This window comes from Quercus suber, unplaced genomic scaffold (assembly GCF_002906115.3).
Source record: "Quercus suber isolate HL8 unplaced genomic scaffold, Cork oak 2.0 scaffold_288, whole genome shotgun sequence".
NCBI classification, from domain to species: Eukaryota; Viridiplantae; Streptophyta; class Magnoliopsida; order Fagales; family Fagaceae; genus Quercus; species Quercus suber.
Window position 1 is genome coordinate 773,275 of NW_027069744.1, and position 24,494 is coordinate 797,768.

The 24,494-nt window shown below is 33.5% G+C and overlaps 1 protein-coding gene across 1 annotated transcript; it reads right to left on the minus strand.

The window, feature by feature from the left end:
• Positions 1-1,047: 1,047 nt before the first annotated feature.
• LOC112030377 (inactive glucose-6-phosphate 1-dehydrogenase 4, chloroplastic) lies at positions 1,048-9,045 on the minus strand. Its single transcript, XM_024063070.2, has 13 exons — positions 8,956-9,045; positions 7,753-7,914; positions 5,694-5,943; positions 5,267-5,520; positions 5,080-5,174; positions 3,717-3,831; positions 3,348-3,553; positions 3,127-3,235; positions 3,009-3,046; positions 2,807-2,927; positions 2,539-2,741; positions 1,662-1,862; positions 1,048-1,557 (listed from the first exon to the last, which is right to left on the minus strand). Exons 1-13 carry the CDS (start codon positions 9,043-9,045, stop codon positions 1,320-1,322), a joined length of 2,082 nt encoding a protein of 693 aa, XP_023918838.2. The 3' UTR covers positions 1,048-1,319.
• Between the last annotated feature and the right edge of the window lie 15,449 nt (positions 9,046-24,494).

Below are 24,494 nucleotides of genomic sequence, written 5' to 3' on the forward strand. Positions count from 1 at the left end.
CACTGGATTTGAAAGAAGATTAGTATGATCATAGAGGATTAAAAGCTACCAAACCTATAGTAAAGAGCAAATTGGTGAAAACGTTTGAATGCACTATGCTGATTGCTTATTTGTTGAAAGTACAAAAAAAAAAAAAAAATGAAAATGTTTTTCTAGTATTAACCCCACTAAATAAGCTTAGGGTCCGTTTGGATACAGCTGAAAACTGAAAACTGAAAACACTGTTACAAAATAATTTTTAAATGTGTGAATAATACCGTGGGACTCATTTTTAATGAAAAAGTTGCTGAAAAGTGAAAATTGTGGATTCGTAAACAGTGAAATTTGGGTTGAAAAGTCAATTATTGCGGATACTGTTCATTGAACAGTAACCGCTACAGTGCTGCACAGTAAAAAAGCCGCTGGGAAAAGCTTGAAACGTGTGTGAAGAAAAAGAAAAAAAAAAAAAAAAAGAGCTAAAAACGTAACGCCAGACGCAATCGCGCTGGCCAAACGAACACTAAAGAAGCCAAAAACTTGTTTTTAGTGTCAAACACACTAGTAATTAGTAAGTCAAGGGCGAGTCAACCAAGTCAATGGTAAACCTGATTTTCACTACAATTCCAAAACAGTTAGGCCAAGTTGTAGGTCTAATTTTCCATCTTTCAAAATAAAGCATATCCAGCCAAAAACAGTTTTCTTGATCATCCAAATTTTCCCAATAAAAATAAAATGTCCAACCCGCAATTCTAGGGTAGGGCCCATTTTAAAAATGATTTAATAATCAGGAACCCCATTTCCCATCACTTTGATAGATCTGAGAATATATATCCCATTATTAAGTATGGATGGATCATGGATGATGGGGCCATGAATGAATCAACTTTCCTGAACTTGTTGGATTTTGCTCAAAAGTAAAGCTGTACGTCAACTCATGAGTCATCAACTCATGAAAATAAAAGCACATGGTGCAATTTTAAAAACAAATGCCCACTGACAAACATTATTGCCCTGGTAAAATATCTATGGAAGAAGATTTTGTGTATGAAAATTTAACTGCAGAGAATCGATGATGAATTGTCAAATTTCATTGTGATATAATTCAGCTCAGAAGACACTTCCAAGACTATGAGGCATCAAAAGACCATGCAGAACTGGGGTAATAACAATCAAACCAACAAATTCAACCCAATGCCCTTCATATCAGACGCTCTAATACCAAACACATTGACACAAAACAAATTTTGCAGTCCAGATAGTGAAATGATTAACATATGTATCACATATTATGTGTAGTTGGTTGTGTATAATGCAACAAGAACTTACCACAGAAAGCCTTGCTAATCTTCCCCCCATGGAACCCCATGTTTAGCCCAAAGATAGTATGCTCCAGTTGGACCTCTGCCCCCCAATTCATATAGTTCTGGTGCTACGTTTTTCCTGTCTATTTCATGCAGAACCGGAGTTAGAATATTCCATGCAGCTGCAAGCTCATCGCTTCTCATGAATAGATGACTGTCACCATCAATGACATCAAGAAGAAGATGCTCATATGAATCAGGCACCTCCGCTTTATACCTACAGTTAAACACAAGTACATTTATTAAACAATAAGCAGATTGACAGCATTGTGATATATTCAGTTGTATAGCAACAAATTTAAGTAAAATTCAAGTGCTTACTTGTCCTTATAGAGCAAATTCAGTTCTGGAGAGTCCAACTGCAACCCCAATCCTGGAATCTTATTGTTAACTCTGACTAGAATGGCTTCATCGGGTGCATCACGCAGAATCAGCTCATTCGTGGCAAGGTCAATGTTATGCCCAATACGTTCACAATAAATGTTTCCAGGAACACGATGAAACTGTATACGAATCTCCACTCTGCAATGTACAGCTAATCTTGGTAAGAATATATACTGTCATAGAGAGTAATTATAATTTTCTTCTTCATAAACCAGTAATTATCGATATACTTGTAAGGAAATTCGGGCGTACATGCATTCATATAAACAGCCTTAGATCAGTTTCTAGACATAGAATTTGGGAGTTCACAAAAAGCTTCATCTTGGTATTTACAAATGACCCAGATACAAGAAAAAGAAAAAATGAATCACAAAATAATAATAATAATAATAATAATTTTTCAATTTATCCTTTTTTTTAATAAGTAATTTGTCAATTTATCCGGTTCCAACTTAAGTTGAAATATCATTAAATATTTTAAAATTTCCAAAATCTGCCGAAGCAGCAGAATAATATAACAAAACATAATTTCTCTAGAACTTTCTATCAAATATCTACTCCCAAAGAAATTAAATTTCAGATGATTCCATTTTACATCAAACTTTGAGGACAAAATACAATCACTAGACTTAATACATTAAAGGGAGTAAAAACAAAGGCACTGTCAATTCCTAAAAAACAACTACTCTACCCAAATACAACTTTCTGTCATTAAGAAGAATCTAGAAATTGGTGCAATCAGGCAGCAGACTCTAAAAATTTGACCAATATAGGTGACGTTGGCATACAATAGAATTGCTACAATACATCTTACCGGTGGTTGATGAGTCCCAAGCCAGCTTTGATCAAAAAAGGCACACCATCCCACCGAGCATTGTCTATGAATAATGCAGAAGCAAAATATGTAGGGGTCAGACTGTTTAAATATACATCAACCTTGTCTCCGGTACTTGCTTTATACTGGCCAAGAATTATATCACTTGGTTCCAATTTGCGAATTGATCTCAGAACCTTGACCTGAAAAGAAGCTTTTCACCAATATAACTAGATGCATTGAAATGTTCTATACCATGCATGTGTACCTTTTCGTTCCGAATATCTTCACCATCAAGACTTATAGGAGGTTCCATGGCAAGCAAAGCTATTGTCTGGAGTATATGACTGTGTACTATATCACGGATGATGCCATAACCATCAAAATACCTGCATAAATGGTCAAGAAGAATATAAAATGATATCTTATTGGTTATACCCTAGAGACAGGCAGACAGCCTTTATGATTACCTTCCTGTGGGCACGGCCAAGTCTTCTGATAAAATGACCTGCAATAAGTTATTTCACAATTCAGTGAATATTAAGTATATTGCATTAGGAACATGTTGATGTTATTATAAAAAGGTACCTGCACATTGCGTATATAAGTACGGCTCCACAATGGCTGAAAAACTAGATTAGCAAACCTCAAAACTGTAAGGTTTTCAATAAGATTTCTTCCTAGAAGATGATCAATCCTGAAATAAGATTGTGTCAACTTGTAAAGTGATGGATCAGAATAAATTAAATAAATAAATTGTGTTTTTGTGCACGTGTATATTAAAAAATATAAAAGCAGTGCATAGACACCTGTATAGTTGCTTCTCCTGAAACTTAGAAAGAAGAGACTTTGTCAGCTGATGAGAAGTCAATGCATCAAAGCCGAAAGGTTTCTCAATGATTATACGATTCCACCCCTTTTGGGTTTGTGCATTACTGGCAAGACAGGATGAAACATCTAGAAGTGCTTCTTGTGGCACAGAAAGGTAAAATATCCTGTTAGCTTCAGATTTTCCCTGAGATAGTAAGCTAGTACAGAATCATCTCGTATGTATATTGGAAAATTGAAATATTAAGCACAAACGTGTTCCTTAACACATTAGCGCAAGTGTATGTGTTATTAAGCACAAAGGTGTTCCTTTATACATTAGCGCAGGTGCATGTGTTCTTCAACTTTACCTCAATCTGCTCCATCCTGGCATTGAGCTTTGACATACCATGTGTATTGTCGTGACCTCCATTAAGGTAATATGTTCTACTGAGAAAAGCATCCATTTTATCCCCACAGTTTGATCTGCAAATTATTTTTAATATTGATGATTAATGCAAACTTTGAATATTGTTGAAACTTGACTCACAGATGATTTTTTTGATGCAATTATATAGATACCTATATAAGACAAAAATGTGACATCAAGTTTTGGATAAATGCATTGCCTTGACTGTATTTGAGAATCAGAAATCCTTCTAACAATGGGTACTATGAAATGCATTCCCTTGATTACAAATGAAAATCAGTTCATGTACTTCTTGCTTATCAATTGAATGTTCCAGTATATAAACCCATTTTGAAAATGAGCATAAATCTCAGTCAATAATTAGTACATTGTTAGTTACATAGTCCATAAGATTGGCTTCTCCCACCCTCCCTTCCTAATAGAATTTGCATGCAAAGACCTCAGAGTCATGTTTAAGGGATTCAATCCAAGTTGTTAGCTGTTTTACAAGCAATAAGCTATCAAGCAGCTTACAGAATTGTGTTTGCATTCCATATGAAAATTTTTAAAATAGTATAAGATCAAGAATATTTTTTTGATAAGTAATAAGAAATAGGACAAAGTTTAAGTACAAAACTGGTTGTAGCCTTACCTTACTCAATTAAATAAAGATTAATACATATTTTAAAACTCTAGCCGTTGAGTTTCATATTCTTTTCGCTCTTAATACAAATGTCAAATTTTGCATTAATCAGATGTTATTTACTATATGGTCTATAAACTTATATTTTATGCATAATTTTAATCTACAAAAACTCGAAATTTAAACAATTATTGATGACATAGCTATTGAATTTTAATTTTTCAGAAAGTTTGTAATCATGGAGGATATAAGAAAAAAATGTAATTCAATGGTGGATTTGTCAAAATTCACCTCCAATAAAAAGATATTGAGTACGGTTGTAGTTTTAGGCCACAACTAATTTTGTAACTAAACTTTGTCCTAAGAAATATATTAAAATTAAGAAAAGACGTGTCACCTGAGTATACAGTAAGTATACATCAAGGACAAAATATAATCAAGCGCATAAAGTACAAAAGTCCATTAAACCACAAAAAAAAAAAACTAACACTGCAACCCTGTCCAAAAGAGTCTAAAAGAAAAGGGGTTTAAGGTCTGAAACTGTTTTTTCTGAGTCCTCAAAATGCTAGTTATTTCTCTCCCACCAAAGGCAACACATCAAGAAATGAAGAAATCATAAAAAATAAAAAGCAAAAATGGATGGTAGAAGCATGAAATTTCTTAGGTGATATGAAAATCATACTGATGATCAACCCGGCAAGTTAAAGTAGAAGCTATAATGGATCTCAGCTCTTCATCGGTCAAATCCTTTCTTGAGTAACCAAAAATACCTACATTCTGAAGCCATGGAAAAGCAGAACTGAGATTATGATGGATTAAATTTAGAAAGAAAGAACTCCAACTGAACAATGATGTATAAGTTGTTCTACCTCAGGAAGAAAGCCACTGTAATACAGAGCAAATAATGCTGGAAAAATCTTTCCCCTAGCAAGCTCACCAGTGGCTCCTATGACAGCAATGCAGAGTGATGGTGCTTTACTATCCTCAATGGAAGAACTGGAAGAATGTGTTTGCTGGAAAGCTTTAGATTCAATAGACGTGACAACTTCCGTGGAAACATCTGGTTCATAATTTTGGGCAGAACTTTCTTCAGGTGGTTGAGTTGAAGTTGTTTCAATAGAATCTGCCAGTCACCTATGTTAAGTTTTTTATTGAGATGCCCCAAAAAAAAGGGTTTTGGACTGAGATAATTCTGAAGTTGAACATAACAAATAAATCACATACGACATTAATCCCTACTGACATAGAAAAAGTAATGATAACAAGCGTACTTAGTAGTATAAAGCTATGGCTAACCATTGTGCAAGTTTATAACTTGTCCTTCACATGATGAAGTTGTTTCCAAATGATTTGCTAAATGATCTTTCTCTTGACTTCTTATACTCTTAAACTCATGTGCTGGTCCACATTTTCTATTCCTCTGCTGAAGGTTTAGGCTCTCAAGTATCCATAGTCTTAGGCCATAAAATCTTCGGCAGAAATTGGCACCTCCACCATAGCACACAAGGCGACCACCTGTTAAGGAATGAATGTTGTTTAATGCACCCTACATTCAACAAAAACAAAACAAAAAATTTACTTTTCCTTACTTTTTTTTTGGGGGGGGGGGGGGGGGAATGCCTATCATGGGTTGTCAATGCTATCAACAAGATAAATGATAAGTTATGTTCAATCAAACATTTCTGTGAAATAATCCTTTAACCATTTGTAATATCAAAAGGTGGAACAGAACCAAAATATACAAAAAGGAGTGGAGCTGATTGATTCACAAAATGATCTCTCTCTCTCTCTCTCTCTCGGTTAAAAAAATTGAAAAAACCCTTCTGATTTCTTTGATTTGCAAAGTTGAATTCCATCTAAGAATTGGAAAACATAAACAAGTGCCAAGATTGCCTCTCCAATTGTATTTTCCCAATCTTCTTATAGCTTTTAAAATTAACTAGGCTGAAATGGTTTTGAATTTAATACATCGGACAGCAGAATTTTGGTCCTAGGAGATTCAACATAGACAATATACTTATGGTTCAATTCAAATCAAAACTTATAATTTCCCATTGAATATCTAACTAAATTACCAATTACTCTAGAAGCTTAATCTGATAGACAAGGATGTAAATAACTTATTCACAAGTTTGAACAGTCTCATTGCCAAAATATGCACCAAGATTTATTCTTATTTACTTATATAAAAATAAAAAATGCACTAAATTTTACTGCTTTAAAATTCAATAAACCTCTCTTATGAATGGAAAAAATGTTTGGTTGCTAAAATAAGGAAAGTAAACAAAATTTTGAGAATTTCATTAAATTTTATCCTTCTGCATTTTTTCATAATTGAACTCTCACTTCAGCTTACCTAAGCTAATACCTTCAACGAGACAAGTAATACAATCGCTTTCTTTTCCATATCTCTCTTACTAAAAGACCCAACATCCAAATTAACAAAAGCTGGACCATTTCATTCTTCTTTCTCTTCTTTGGTTTCTCATGATTGAACACTCACATTAGCTCATTTGAGTGCAACTAAGCTAATAGCTTCAACCAGAGAAGAAACAATCACTTTTTGTTCCATTTTCCTCTTATGAAAAGACATCATTTAATAACAAAACGTGGACCATTACATTCTTTTGTTGACTTTTGGATTTCTTATAAAGTTGAATTCTCACCTCAGCTCATCTAAGCTAATCGGTTCAACAAGACAAGTAATAAGCTCGCCTTCTTTTTTCCATTTTCTCCTACTAAAAGACCCAGAATCCAAAATAACAAAACTTGGACCATTTCATCCTTTTTCCTCCATTTGGGTTTTCTCACTATTGAACACTTACCACAGCCCATCTAAGCTAATAGCTTCAATACGACATGTTACAACCTCATTTTCTTAAACATTTTTCTCACTAAAAGAGACAAAATCTAAAATAACAAAACTTAGACCATTTTATTCTATTTTCTCCAATTGGGTTTCTCACAATTGAACTCTCACCTCAGCTCATCTAAGCTAATAGCTTCAACAAGACATGTAACAACCTCATTTTCGTTATAATTTTTCTCTCGCCAAAAGAGCCAAAATCCAAAGTAACAAAACTTCTATTTTGTTCAATTGGGTTTCTCACAGTTGAACTCTCACCTCAGCTCATTTAAGCTAATAGCTTCAACAAGACATGTAATAAATTCACTTTCTTTTCCATTTTCCAATTACTAAAAAAGACCCAAAATCCAAAATCTTAACTTTCTTTCACTTTCCCACAGTTTTCCCAGAAACCAAAAACACCGTTTTACTCTATATTTGTAAAAACATACATACATACATACATATGATGTCCACGTGTGTTTGTGTGTAGCTGATTGGAAAACTCACCGGGAAGTTACAAGGAGGGACTTTGAGAGGAGTTCGGGAGCAGAGAGAGAAGGTGTGGACACTGAAGATTCCGATAAGGGAACTGAGAAAGAAAAAAAAGACATTGACACCCTTTGACTTCTTCTGGGTTTTTCTTGAAGGTGTGCACTTCTGTTTAAGGTACTAGAAATTGTCAATACTGACACCCACCAAGAAAACAAAGCAGTGGAAGGTTGCAAATTATGGCCTATGGTGTCGGGAGTAGGAGAGACAGTCTGTGGATATTATATATATATATATATATATTTTTTTTTAGAAGGGATATTTTTTATATATATATTTACCTACCATTTCTCTTTTAATATTAATTGCTACTTTTTGTTTCTTTCATGATTAATTGATATCTTGTTACTATTACAAAAAAAAAAATGTTTATTTGAATACCACTTATTATATTGAAACTAAAAATTTATTATTGAAAATATTGTAAATAAAAGTAAAAGTTAGTTGAAATAGTACAATAGACCCATAAATAATGCTAAAAATATAATAAAACTTAAAAATAATAACAAAAATAAACTGAATAATAAAATAATTTTAATTTTTCATTTTAATCCAAATACAGCTAACTTCCACTTAAAAATACCACGGTTTCTTAATAGAGTTTAAAATAAAGCTTTTTGTGATATTGGTACACATTCCTTGATCAACCTAAGCGAATAAGCTATCATAAAGTTTTAGGGAGAGTTTCAGTTTCCCAACAAGGGTAAGGTCGTGTCATCGTCTGGATGGGTCCGGCGCTACTGAACATCCGACCCCATCCAAGTCCTCCCACCATACTTACTTTTCCCTTGTCCTATAAATGCTTCATCACCACCCCTACTATAGTGAAGGAATACACAAAAATATGGCTCATTGTTACCTTGGAATTTTTTAGTGGAGTTTGAGACAAAGCTTTAAGCGAGGTTGGTGCACATCCCCTTAATCAACCTGAGAGGAGCTACCATAAAGTTTTAGGGAAAATTTTCTACCAAGAATAAAGTTGTGTCATCATCCGGATGGGTACAATGCTACTAAACACTAGACCCCATCCAAGTCCTCCCACCAAACTGAGTCTTCCCTTGTCTTATAAATGCTTCATCACCACCCCTCCTATAGTGAAGGGATGCACAAAAATAGCTCATTGTTACTTTGGAATTTTTCTTTAAAACAAATTTAATTTACTAACTTAACACCTTCAGAGTCTCTTCGATCAACCCCATCAGTTGACACAGTATGAACAAAGGTGTTCCCTTTCTTATCAAGAGTATCCATCCACTCAAATTAGCCAAATTTTAAGTTAAAGTAGTGTTAATCCAATTGAATAAACACAGTTTTAAGTAAAAGTCCTTATTGTGGTTCTATCAATTTTTATTTTATTTTTATCGCCGCTCAATGTGCACATGAGATGAACATCACATATAACTGTCATATAAAATTTTCTTTGAAGATCACTCTTTCAAGTTTCAACTAATGTTGGCTGGTATTTGTTGCCACATTTGCTCACTCAACCCCTAGCTCACTTGTATTTGCTAATTCAATCCATCTTATATGTTGCATAACTCTGTTTCTTTTAAAATAAGATTGTAATAGTTAAATGTAAATCTCACACATTTCTCCATACGTCGTTTTATAAGGTATCCCCTCCTCTTCCACCCCCCCCCCCCCCCCCCTTAAAAAAAAAAGAAACCACCCCATGCAAATAGATTGGTATAATCTTTTTTTTTAAGAATCAAACCCATATAATTATATTACAAGAGTTTTTTTTCTAAGAAATAAATTATCAATATCATATCTAATTTTCTCTTAATAAGTTGTCACCTTTTATATTTTCAATAGAGATGCCTAAGGTTTAAATTTTTCTTTCTATGTGTATATATGTACTAACTTGTAACTCACATGCATATGCATTGATGCATTTAAAAATAGACACATTTTTTTATTATAAAAATATACATATAATCAAATTATTAAAAAAAATGTAATTACATGCATGTCAAAATTCCCCCTAAGTTTAATTATTACTTATTATCATTTTTATTCTAATAGTTGATAAGATGAAATGTATGGTGATTTTTGTTGAGTAGATATATGATTGGATTTTATTTTTTATGGTTCATTAATATTGGAATCTTAGTATTTTGCATTCATTAATTCACTTAGCACAAAGATTAAAAAACTTAAGTTGACACATAACACAAAATTAACCTACAATTGAAATCTAATTTAGAATTTAATTGAATTTTCTCTAAAGTTTGGCTTTATATATATATAGAGAGAGAGAGAGAGACTAGTGTATAACCTCATACATATGTACTGTTACATTTAAAAACAATCACAATTACACATATATGAATTCAAATTATACCTAAAGTTAAAGTTACAGCTTACACAATTTTTAAGTCATGAATTTCTAAAATATGTAATAGTTTATCATTATATATGTACTAGACTCATCACACGTACTTTGCGTGTGCAATATTTTTTTTTTTTTGCAATATTTTTTTTTTGTTTATTGTTATAATGTTTAAAAGTGTTAGGTTCTAAGGTCTTAGGATTTTATGTATTTAGAACTCTAATTTGTAATGTTGGCAAACCATGATCAAAACAATGTATTTAGTCTTGTTTAGGCTTGCTCAAAGTTGGTTTATTATTGTAAAGTTGGAATCGAGTGGCTGCAGAAGTACTTTGGACTTTCGGCCTGGCTCAATCGATCGAAGAATAGACTCGATCGATTGAAAATCGCACAGGTTGATTATTCTGCAGAATTTCCAACTCAGCCATACTTCATTAAACGTTTAGGGTTTTATGTTTTTACCCTAGGTATATAAACTAAACCCTAGCCACGTTTTTGAGGGTTGCTCCAATTGTATTGTTGCTCATACATTGCTGTTTTGTGTAAATCTCTTGTGAGATCTAGAGGAGCTTTCCTTTACACAAAGTTTAGGGTTTTCAAGTTAGAGATAGTATCAATAGCTTGATGATCAACTTGGTTGCTACCATTGAAGCTTAAAGAATATCAAGCGTGGGTGCTTGTAGCTGATTGGAGAATCCAAGAAAGAAGGAGTCCGTGGATTCGGAGTTTGCACGTGGTTGTGTTAGTAAGTTCTACTGGTGGGTAGCATTAAGAAGTCGAGCGGGGAGCTTGTAGTCCTTTTGTATGAACTTCGATTCTTTCGCATAGTGGATTCAGGTTTACCTTGAGGATAGCTAGGTCAAATCCTCCCCAGGTTTTTACCGTGTGGTTTCCTGGGTGATCATATCATTGTGTCTTTTATTTTCCGCTACTTTATTATTTTGATATGATTATTTGATTGCTTTAACCTAGAATTCCATAATTTGTCTAAGTAACAACTTGGCTAAGTAATCTAGGCTAACCAATCTGGTTGTTTTAAGGGGTTTAAAACCGTTCAAAAAGTAATATATAAATAACCGTGTGTATTTTGTTTTTTAAAGAATGAAATAAGGTAATATGGAATAATATTTAAAAATGAGATAAAGATAGTCTCCTAAGTTTTAAGCAAAATGAAAAAGATAAAAGAAAAAACATAAAACTTAGGAAAAGTAAATTACTCTTTTAACTAGTTTTTTTTTTTTTAATTATTTAACTAAATGATAGAGATATTTTAAAGAGTTTAAAAATTTGTGTGAAGGTATTTTAGTACACAAAAGGTTGAAAACCAAACTAGGAATCATGTTATTAATAGTATACACACACACACACACATATGATTTAGAATTTAATTGAATTTGGACTTTTTGGTTTTGCACCTAATAATTTGCTTACCACAAAAATTTTAAAAATTAGATAGGATACATGGCACACAATTTAACTCCAATTGAAATCCAATTTAGAATCTAATTGTATTTTAACTTTTCAATTTTTGCACTTAATAATTCACTTGACACAAAAATTTAAAAATTAGATGTGCAAAATTGGACTTCAAATTAAAAACAATCACAATTATACAATTTAAATTATACATTTTTTAAAAAGAAGTTCAAATTTTACAGAAGTCCTCACGGCTTGATGAGATTCATATGTAAGCTAATTTTAAAAAAATAATAATTAAAACTAAATCATTAAATAGTAATAATAAATTATAAAATAAGTAAATAATTTTAATAAAAAATTTACTTTAAGTTCTAAATTTTTAAAGTTTAAAGTTTAGACTTTATCCTTGTTTATCTATTTTTATATTTTAAAATTATCACTGTACTTTATATTAACTAGCCTGTAACATCATGCATATGTTTGAATACACTTAAATATATAATAAAATACATAATATAATTCCTATATATATAATTTAAATACTATTGAGAGTCATTTTTATATTTTGTTAACTCTTTAAAAAATTCTGTAAGGATATTATTAGGTATAAAATGTAAATTGTTCTTTTCTTTTTTTTAATTATTGTGAAGCACTTTTTTTTTTTTTTTTTTTACAATTCATTTATTCTAGACTCTTTCTCGCACGAAAAAGACTCACTGGGGGAGTTCTCGACTCTGCCTGTAACTGGCGTCATCCGACTCCTCGGAAGAGTGCTTAGCGTTATGAGCCTTACGCCTTCGTCGTTCATATCGCAACTCCCTCCTCAACTTGTTGATCTCATGTTGCAAATTTCCTCCACTCTTTACAGGGGAAGCATGGCCTTTCCCCCGGGAGCGGCTTCTATCTGTATGGGTCGTACGGGTACTTCCCTCATGATCCTCCCCTTGTTCGTGGCCTACCAACAGATCGCCGTGCTGAGAGCCCCTAGACTCTGCTTGTTGTTGATTAGCATCTGCCTGTTGCGGGCCCGCCAATGGTTGCTGCGGTACTCCCTCTTCCATCGTGAGTATCACACCTGCCCTTCCTTCTTAACAGATCAAATTCTTCCCACAGACGGCGCCAATTGTAGGGACCCAATTTGGATTGACCCTGAGTGATGGGTTTTCAGCCCAAAAGCCCAAACAATACATTTTTAGAGTATGGGTCCAAGAACTAGTACTGTTTTTCAGAAAGGGTTCTACTCATCAATAATAAGGGATACTTTCGGTTCGCTCTCTGAGGAAAATTATCCTCGGCTCTCTTTCAATTGATCTCTCTCTTTCTTTTTCTTTTTTTCCTTTTCTCTCTCCTTTTTTTTGTTCTCCCCTTTTTGTTTTCTTCATTCCTATGTTATATACTCCGTTCTCCCCCTGTTTCCATCGTACACGTGTAGTTCTTATCCTGAGAGCTCCTTTCTGTCCCATCCAGTACCTACCGGAACCTTCAGCTTAGTGGCCATAAAGCTGCTTAGTTACTGTTCAGGTATCACCTCCACATTAATGCGGCCAGACTGTTAGCTAGACAGCATTTAATGTGGAGGTGATGGCTTCAAAAGATATTTGCTACCTTCCCCGACGCCTCCTAAGCTATATCCAATTTCCAGTTCAGATACAACTTGGTGGGGTCTTTCCGCTTAACATGAAGGTCACCTTGACCTCGGACTTTGTTGTCCTCNGATTTTTTATACTTAATAACTCACTTGATGAATATTTATGATGTGTCCCACATTGATTTAAAATTAAGAAAAAAACTCTCTCTAAGAATAAATAATTTAGGATTAACTCACTAAAAATTGGAACTCTAATTTGGAATTTTAATTTGAGTTTCTCTTATCTTCACCTATTATTATTATATAGATTTCTTAATATCAGATGTAATATGAGTTTAATCATTCCCATTTGAGTTATTTTTAATATATGTCTTAATCAGTACATACAATAATAAACAAATAGTTTTTTCTAATGATTGTCTAACTAAAAATTTCAACACACTCACAAATTAACTACAATAACCAAACCAAAATCAAAACACACACAAAAGAGTTCAAACATTGAGAATTAAAAAATATATATTAAAAAATTATATAAGAAAACCAAGAACTTAAATAGTGTCTACTATTTTGCTTATTTATAAATTTTCCATGGCATAATATCCTACTGGCAAATTCAAAAGTAAAGAAGAATAAGTAAGATTATTTATAGATTAAAACAACTGCGTAATACATCTCTTTGGGGGGGGGGGGGGAGTATGTTGTGTTGGATATAAATTTTGAAAATTTTGGAATATACTTTTAGTTTTATTTTATATTAACTGTAGGCATATGGATTGACCCTGAGTGATGGGTTTTCAAAGACCGACCTTGACCTCGGACTTTGTTGTCCTCGGACGTGTGTTATGCCGCTGTATACATAATATCTACTCGTTTCTTCCATACTACCCATTTGATAAGCATAAAACTTTTTAGGCTGTCCTCGGATTACTACGTGTTCTCGGATTGGGCCTTTGGGCCCCGAGCCAATTTCTGAGGATTACTATACCTTTTTAACTAACAGGCCCCACATAAACAATTGTTAAATGTTATCAATTAATTTGAGAAAATATATCATAACAAATAATATAAAATTAATTTACTAATTAGTTGTTCACAAAATGCTGATAATAAACTTTTAGTTTGAGTAGAAGTCAAAATGTTTTTTTTTTTTTAGAAAGAAAATGTGGGTTGCTGTCTAGAATTTAAGTTTAGAATTTTTTTTATAATAAACTTTTTGTTGAATAGAATTTAAATTTTTTTTAATATTTAAGTTTATAAAATTTTGATAATTGACTTTTAGTTTGAATATAATTAAATTTGTTAAAGTTTAAATGTACAAAACTATTTACTAATTAGTTGTTCTTAAAATATTGATAATAGACTTTTAATTAAAGTAGAAGTCAAAATGTGGGCTGTTGTTTAGGATTTGAGTCAAATTTCTAATAGACATTTAGTTTGAATAGAATTTAAATTTGTTAAAATTTAAATGACAAAATTTTACCTAAATTAAACAGTTGTTAAATATTATCCCTTAATTTGAGAAAATATATCATAACAAATGATATAAAATTAATTTACTAATTAGTGAAAGTAGTCACTTGGTGCAATCACGGTTTCTAAGGGTCAACTTTTATTATATAGTATATTAGTCGCTAACCCGTGCGACACACGAAATAGTTAACAAATGTTAAATAATTTTAGGCATCTATTGATAGTCATCTTATATTTTGTCAACTCTTTAAAAAGTCTTCTAAGAATATTATTAGGTATAAAATGTAAACTATCCATGTTTATTTATATTTATTTATTTATTTATTTTTATTACGACTTAATTTTTGTTATTGTGAAACACTTTTTTTTACGATTCATTTATTCTAAACTTTTTGGTTTTTGTACTCAATAACTCACTTTGATGAATATTTATGATTTGGTCCTACATTGATTTTAAAATTAGGAAACAAAACTCTCTCTAAAGATAAATAATTTAGATTAACTCACATAAAAATTAAAAAATTATATAAATAAGACACATGGCACAAAATTATACAACAATTAGAATCTAATTTAAAATCTAATTGAATTTTCTCTCAGTTTTATATATTAATATATATATATATATATAGAGAGAGAGAGAGAGAGAGAGAGAGAGAGATTAACTCACTAGAAAAAAACTTAGATAGAATACATAACACAAAATTAGATAACAATTACAATCTAATTTAGAATTTAATTGAATTTTCTCTCAACCTTAGCTAGAGAGAGAGAGAGAGAGAGAGAGAGAGAGAGTACAAATGTTACAAAAGGCTAATAATAACTCATGATAAGAATTAAGAGCGGGTGTTGTTGATCGAACGGTGGGATAAAGGAGATTGATTGCGTAGGAGAGGGAGTAGTCAATAAAGGATTTAAACGGATTGTAATGGTTTTGAATTGGTTGATGTGATTACAACCAGGGCCATCAAAATGAGTGACCATAGGGGGATAAGTCAACATCTTGGGATTTGTAACCACTTTTGTGTTATAAAGGTAGGCTAGACCAAGCTTCTTTTTCTTTTTCTTTTTCTTTTTCTTTTTTTAAATTTTTAAATGGGGATCAAGCTAAAAGTCTTATATTCACAAAAGCTTCACACATTAATAAAAATAAATTAATAAAAAAGGGAAAAATTGTTATACACTTGGAAATAGGAAGTAGGTGACCTTATGCACTTTATATACATAGACAATAATTATAGGAAAATATTTATCTACTATTTATAAAAACTCTCCACCTTTTTTTAATAAAAAAAAATGATAAAGACAACTAGCTCTTGGAAAATTTTACTTAGACATGATCATAGTTATACCAATTTATTAGAGAAAATTAATGTCTGAAAACTTAGCACGCAAAAGCATAAATACTTCCTAAAGTAGGTTTAGTAATAACTTAATCTTAGTCAATAGTCTTGATAGCATTAGTTGGTAGGCATCATGAGAATCAACTTTATGTTAAGAGGATTTGAATTCTAGACGTTGACTCCAACCAAGACATTTTTCAATGGACCACTCATATCAATAATAAATGCTCTTCATTTGAATGAAAGTATTTGAAATGAAGTTGAGAATTACTTGTTAAACTACCTGATATAAGGAAAAATTTTGGTAACAAACTTGGTTGTAGTTTAAGGCTACAACTTCATTTAATATCTTTTTATTGAATATGAATTTTGACAAATTTACCGTTGAATTACATTTCTTTTTATATCTTTCATGTTTACTGTTGAGTATATGCTTATGATTCTTAAAATATTTATTGTGTAATGTCTAAAATACTCCTACTAAATTTTAACATCCCAAAATTTTCTTAACGTATTTTTAGTTTTAGATGGTAGTAATTCTCAGTCTCTTATTTTATTATTTTATTTTGACCTTTAAAAAATTGACAACTCAATAATTATGAAAATATTGTAAGAATGTGTTGTGTCAATGTAACTGTGTATGCACGTATAAATATTTAAAAGAAAAGACAAAAAGAGCACTAGCAAAACCAATGTACGATGGAAAAAAGAAAAAAAGAAAAAGAAAAAGAAAATGAGGCCCATAAACGGTGTAGATTGTCAAATAATTGTGAAAATACTGTAAGAATTTATTAAGTTGGTGTAACTAAACATGTACATATAAATAATAAATATTTAAAAGAAAAGACAAAAAACAAAAAGCCCAACCAAAACCAGCAAAAAAAAAAAAAAAATGGCCAATGCACAGTGCGAGTTGATCAAACCAAATGCACTGTACGAAAACACTGTTTGCACATTGGCGCTTTATATATGTATATATATATATATATAATTAGAACTAATTATAATTTACCACCTATGATTTGTTATGAAAGTGTTGTGAAAAATATTGTAGATGTAGCACTTTTTTTGTTCGCAATACCTTTATTTATAGTCGTGGTTAATTCCAATATGATATTTTATTTTGAGCTATAAGGAATTAACACCTCAACAATTATGAAAATATTGTGACAATTTAATATTGTAAGGGCACAAAGTTTAGGAGCCCAAACCCCCTTAGAATAGTAAAGTTCGTACCAACTCACTAGGCCCAAACTAATAGATATTTGTTAAGAGAGAGTGGATAAAAAACAAGTTGAGCTTAGTCCAAAGATTTAAACACGAAGGGAATGAACCGAAGTTAAAGTTAAGTATATTGGAGGTTCTTTACAAACTTGCCCAAGAACGATGTTCTTATGCTAAGATATACACTGTTCTTGTTCTTTCTCTCTATCACTATTCTTGTTCTAATCTCTTTTCCTTGATTTTTTTTCCGGATCCCTTCATTTGGAAGTTCCCTTCCTTTATATACTCCTTAGCTTCTTGCATCCTAGCCCTCTATCTATAATTCTCTAGGCCCTCCTCGGGACACTTGTCCCATTAGATTTCTATTGAAGGTGGTAGAATGAGCTGCTTAGCTATGAATCTACTGTTCATGGGTCATTTCCTTATCAATGCAATTGATAAAACTGTTGCTAGTCATTTAATGCAAAGGCAGCAGGTGAGCATTAACAGGAAACTTCTTTCAATTACCTTGACTCTCTTTCTCAGCGCCATTCTCTCCACTCAGACTTCTAGGAAGTATTTTGTCTCTTCCCATCTTATCCTTGGATGAACCCATTCCTTGGGCTTAAAGGGCTTCCATTTGAAGAACAGATGATGGTCATAGCGGTTCTATTCTTCCTCGGTCCTCAGGTCCCCACAAATATTGTGACAATTTATTATGTTAATTAATAGCTCTATATATGTATTAAAAAAAAAAAAAAAAAAAAAAAAAAAAAAAAAAAAAAAAAAAAAAAATAGAAAAGAAGAAGGCCAGTGAACAGTGCAAATTGAACAGACCAAAAAAAAAAAAATGTAGCTATTATTATAGCTTTACTATGGCACTTATTTTTTTACAATACCCTTATTTTTAGTTGTGATTGGTTCTAGTATGATATTTTATTTTGACCTTTAAGGAATTAACACTTCAACAATTGTGAAAATATTGTGATGGTTTATTGTGTTAACTAACAGCTCTACATAAAAAATAAATAAATAAAGAATTACTCGAAGAAAAAAAAAAAGTTGAACAATCCCAATCACCATAGCTTTTTATTGTAGTTTTAATGCATTCACGCTTTTTATATATAACTATATATATTTGAGTTATTATACAAAAATAATTATCTCCTATTTATAAAAACTCTCTACTTTATTTTTAAATAAAAAAAATGATAAAGACAACTAGTTCTTGGAAAATTCTACTTAGAAGTGATCATAGTTATACTAATCTATTAGAGAAAATTAATGTCTGAAAACTTAGAATGCAAAATCATAAATACTTCCTAAAGTAGGTTTAGTAATAACTTAATCTTAGTCTCAATAGAGTCTTGATAGCATTAGTAGGTAGTTGGTAGGCATCATAAGAATCAATTTTGGATTTGAATTCTAAACGTTGACTCCAACCAAGACAGTTTTCAATGAACCACTCATATCAATAGTTTTTTTTTTTTTTTTTTTTTAATGGTAAATACGTATCAATTTCATTTAAATGGGGCACAAGCCCAACAAGGAAACATCCATACAAACTTGACTAGCTATTATCGAGGGGAGGGGGGGGGTGTCTTCCACCCAGATTACACTATCAGATACAGAGCTAGCAGCTACGCCAACAAGTGGGCTGTAGCATTGTTACACTTACGGACATGGTTTGCTACCCATGCCTTGAACTCCTGCAGGCATCGTTTAGATCCTTCCATGACTTTCTGGATGGAGCTTGAGGGCAGGTTTTGGCTTGAGAGAGCAAACATCACGATCATTGCATCACCTTCAACTATAACTTCTCTGAGGCCTAAATCTCGTGCCAGGAAATACCTTCCTCCGTTGCTTTTGTTTCCACTTCTAGAGCCCCCAATGGGAGGGGTAAGTTTTTACTCATTGAACCCATGAGTTGGCCTTTTTCGTTTCAAATTACTACGCCGATTCCACGACTACCTGAGTCCTTAAACACCGCCCCATACACATTGATCTTATACCAGCCAGGTCTGGGAAGGCACCATTTGGCTCTACCCGGAGGGGCCTGTGTAGGTGTGGTAGGGGTGGGCAAAGAGCTTTGTCTGAACTCCTCCACATACATGGCCGAATCTCTTGCAATACTCTTTGCTGGTTTGCACTTACCCTCATACTTGAAAGCATTTTTGTTTTAGCCTCGTGCTTGAAAGCATTTCTGTTATTCCATAGTCCCCATGCCATGGTGGCAAAAAGCTCCCAATCTAATTCACTTGGCCCTTCCCTGAGTTTCCACACTATGTCAACGAACTCCTCTTGGGGGTAACACCCGTTAGGTAGCTTTATGCCAGAAATCTTCCACACTTCTGACACAATTCTGCAGCTCCACAGAATATGGCCTATCGATTCACACTTTCCACAAAGAACACACTTATCTGAGGAGGCCACACTCCTTTTCGCCAAACAGTGGTTTGTAAGGAGATTCCCTTTACACGCCCTCTACATAAAGTGCTTGATCTTATTTATGCAGTTTAAATTCCATATGGACTTCCATAGGTTGACCATTTTCAAGCTATCTGAACTTCCACTGCCATCCCCAACCAGTTTATTCTCTTTTAGGATTTTGAAGGCCACACCCTAAGCGCTTTTGACCGAGAATTCACCATTTTTTGTCCAGGCCCAAGACTGGGAGTCCTCAGGCGACCCCAGGCTCATTAGTATGCCCAAAATTACCTTAGCTTCGTGGTGGAGGAAAGTGCTTCTCACCTTTTCAATATCCTAACCTCCCATATTCAAGTCCAAGAGGTTTTCAACCTTTTCCAGCACAGAACCTTCTCTTTTAGGGCTAACCACCTTAAAGGGTCTGTTTGGATACAGCTGATTGTTGCTGAAAGTTATTGAAAACTGATTGTTGCTGAAAACATTATAGCAAAATAATTTTTAAATATATGAATAGTACCGTGGGACCCATTTTAATATTTTTTAATGTGTAAACAGTGCATGAACAGTGCGTGAACAGTGTCGCACTGTTCATGCACAGTAAAAATTGTCTCCCACTGTCATCAAATCTGGGCCAAAAAAAAAAAAAAAGAGGAGAAAACGCAACTCACAAAACGCACCACAGGTATCAGTGCTATCCAAACCAAGGCAAAGGAATCGGGAGTAGGCAGCCACCTATCTTTCCAAATATCCACCTTATGACCATTTCCAATGTTCCACTGTAGTCCTCTCTCAATGGTGCTTCGTGTAGCAACAATGCTCCGCCAAACATATGACGGATTCTTTCCTAATTGAGCTTCCATAAAGGAGGACATTTCAAAGTACCTAGCCTTGAGTACATGGTGGAGGAGGGGAGTTTTGGTTCATTAGGATCTGCCAGCCTTGTTTTGCTAACATGGCTATATTAAAAGCTCTAAGGTCCTTAAAACCCATTCCACCATCGGATTTTTTGGTACACAATTTCTCCCAAGCCACCCAAGCCATTTTCCTCTCTTTTTCCTTCTGACCCCACCAGAAATTTCTTACCAGGGAGTTCAATTCATTGCAAAGTGAGACGAGAAGCAAGAAGCAGCTCATCGTATAGATTAGGGTTGCTTAGGCAACCACTTTGATGAGAATTTCTCTACCAGCGTTGAATAGGAGTTTCCCTTTCCAACCTGCAATTTTTCTTCCCACTTGGTCTTTAATCCAGCTAAATGCTTTTTTCCTTTCCTCTTCCAGCCATAGGGGGCAGTCCAAGGTATTTCTCTTCTTATTGTATGATTTGAGCACCAAGTAGATCCTTTACACCTTCTTGAATCTCCCTCGTGGTGTTTAGCTGAAGAAAAGGGAAGTTTCCTCTTTATTTAGCTTTTGACCCGATACTTCCGCATAGTCTTTTAGGACCTTGATTACTAGGTTGCCCTCTTCCATAGTAGCTGTACAAATAATTATACTATCATCTACAAAGAAGAAATGCGAAATTTGGGGAGCCCCTCTGCACACCGGCACCCCCATGATCCTCTCCAAAGGCACCTCTTTTCGCAGCATGGCTGAAAGGCCCTCAGCACACAGAAAAAAAAGATACAAAGATATGGGATCACCTTGCCGTAGCCCTCTAGTTAGGGTGATGTTGCCCTTTGGTTGCCCATTAATGAGGACAGAGTAAGATACTGTCCTAACACACATCATGGAGAAGGAGATCTACCTTTCTTGGAAGCCCATTTTCCTCATTATTGCCTTAAGATATGCCCATTCCACCATGTCATACGCCTAACTTAAGTCAAGCTTTATTGTCATCCAACCCTCCTTGCCTGTCCCTTTTAGATTTATACAATGCATGGTCTTGAAAGTAACTAGCACGTTATATGTGATATGTCTTCTAGGTACAAAGGCACTTTGTTCTTCACTGATCACCTCAGGTAGGATTTTTTTTCAACCTGTTTGCAAGGACTTTGGACTTACGTTACACAAACTTATAGGTCTGAATTCTGTGATTTTCTGAGGGCATTTAACTTTTGGTATTAGACAGATATAAGTCTCATTCAAACCTATAGGCATGGTGCCAAAATTTAGAGTGTTTAGTACACAATTAATTACATTAAAGCCAACCACATCCCAGTATTTTTGAAAAAAAGATAGGGAGCATACCGTCCGACCTAGGGCTTTTGTACGGTGCATTTGCTTAAGGGCTATTTAGACTTCTTCAGCTCTGAACTCTCCCGTGAGCTTATTGTTCATTTCAGGAGAAATTTTTGGAGTAATCGCATCCAAGCTAACTTCGTCAATACTAGGTTGCTTTGTACTATAGATCTCTGAGAAATAGTCCAGTATAACTTGTTCAATCCCCTCCTGATCGTCACACCATACTCCATTTGGGTCCCTTAACCCTTCAATTATGTTTTTCCTTTGTCTTTGTGTTGTTGATGCATGAAAAAATCAGTGTTTCGATCTCCACACTTCATCCAAATGGCTTTAGATCTCTAGTTCCACATCATCTCTTCCCTAATCAAAACCTCATTCATTTCCTTCCTCAGCCCCTGTATCTCTTTGATAGTTTCATGGAGTAGATTTAGGGCCTCTAGTTGTTGTAAGCGGTCTTGTTTCTACTTCAGGGCCTTATTCACATTGCCAAAGGTCTCATGGTTCCATCTCTGTAAATGGACTTGGAAATTCTTAAGTCTGACTTGGATTTGAAAGTTTGGGCATTCTTTAAGAGGGTCCTAGGCCATTTCTATGACCTCCTTACACCTTTCGTCGCAGGTCCACATTAATTCGAAGAAGAATCTCCTCTTTGTGGGTTTCGAAGGCACTTTCTTTTACACATATAAAGCTAGGAGGCGTGATTAAAGGCTGACATTGAGACATGGTGAACGCTTGCATTCGGGAATAGTGCTTTCCATCCCTCATTGGCTTCAACCCTATCAAGCCTGATTAGAGTTCTCTGGCCGCCCAACCTTTCATTACACCAAGTATACCTCTGCTCAACAAAGCCCAAGTCTGTGAGCCCACAGTTACTTAGGCAATCTCTAAAGTCTCTCATTTGACCTGTATCTCTATCCAACCACCCCAACTTCTCATCCGAATGGGTGATTTCATTGAAATCTCCAAATACCACCCACTACATGTCGCATTGCTCCTTCAACGCTTCTAGCAAACACCACGCGATATGCCTCTTGTTCACATCGGGTTGCCTATAGAAGCTCGTTGCTCTCCACAACGTTGACCCAGGATCTCTATAGACCACCACATCTATGTGTGAGTTAAAACAGCTTTTGAATCTAATATCAGAGCCTTCCTTCCAAATCATCGCTAGGCCGCCACTTCGACCATCGCTTGGGACTGAGATCCCTTGCGTTAACTCCAGCTTGTGTTGAATCCCCTTCACTCTCCTCGAACTGGCTTTCGTCTCCGCAAGGAAGACTAGGATCGGCTTTTTTGATTTCACCTTGTCGGTGAGAATCTGAACTGCTAAGGATGAGAATTACTTGTTAAACTATCTGATATAAGGAAAAAATTTGGTAATAAATTTTGTTGTAACCTAAGGCTACAACTTCACTTAATATATTTTTATTGAATATGAATTTTGATAAATCTACCGTTGGATTACATTTTTTTTTATATCCTTCATGTTTACAAAATTTCTAGAAGATAAAAGATCAATAACTATGTCATCAATCAAATGTTCAAATTTTAATTTTTTGTAGTCTAAAAGTATGCATAAAAATAAATTTATATATCGAATAATAAATAAAATCCAATTGACATAAAAATTTTCATGTGTTTTAAAAATATAAAGTATATAATTATGTAAATTTTTTAAGTGTGAGTTATAACGTTAAACTACAGCCAAATTTATAACCAAACTTTATCACTCGTGTTAAAAAAAAAAAAAAAGTACATTAACTAGCAATGCAACTTAAAAAAAAGAAAAAAGAAAAGAAAAAAAGTAGCATAACCAGATTTCATGAATGCTGAACTTAGCATTCATGTTTATAATAAGTTTTATCCATTCGTTCACCTACTAATTAATAAAACGAAGGAAAAAAAAAATTCTTGCAAGAAAAGGAAAATTTGGATTTGAATTCCTTCTATAAAAAAAAAAAATATATATATATATATATATGAAAAAGACTTGAATTCATTGTGTGCCGCCCATGGAATTTTCTATGTCACCGCTGATAGGCACCCCATGTTTGAAATTTTCCACTGTCGCTGCCAGTTTTGAAGGCTATGATAATCACTAATCGCTTCTACTTTATTAGCTTTATAGGCCCACTTCACTTTTCATAAAATGCATGATAACAATGTGATTTATTCAAAAATCTCATTAACAAGATTAGAAAAAAGCAGAATTGAATGTGCAGTAAATATTCTTACAGCTGAAATTATTTCAATAATATTGCGTTTGTTTAAAATTAACTAATTAAGTATTTGTAATTTTGTATAACAGATAAATGAGATAACCCATCAAAGCAATATTATTATATTAGCCACTCTATCCTAATCATAATAGCTGGCCAATTTTCAAGATTGTTATTGACTTATTAGTTGTCATTTTAGGTGTACCATGTGCTTCAAACATCCGAATTAGTATTTATTTTTGATCAACCAACTCTTTTATTTGTGGGTTTTCAAGATTTTTGGAACACTTGATTAATCTTTTGAATGTGTATAGTCTCTATCCAATCAAATAATTGATTACTCTATAATGAATAAAGGTTGCTAATTTAGATCACTGGCTTGATGTGATTTTTAAGACCTAAATATGGGTGTACTACACTTCTAATTATACATTACTCCTATAATCATATGACTTTACATCTATTAATCATAAATTCTTGATTATATAAAATATATATATATATATATATTTGTA

Coding starts and splice junctions, on each gene's coding strand:
- LOC112030377 (XM_024063070.2), bottom strand. CDS start 9,045: ATGGATACTCTTGATAAGAAAGGGAACACCTTTGTTCATACTGTGTCA. Junction 3,832..5,079: donor ACTTGCCGGGTTGATCATCA/GTATGATTTTCA, acceptor AATAATTTGCAG/ATCAAACTGTGGGGATAAAA. Junction 3,236..3,347: donor CAGGAGAAGCAACTATACAG/GTGTCTATGCAC, acceptor ATCTTATTTCAG/GATTGATCATCTTCTAGGAA.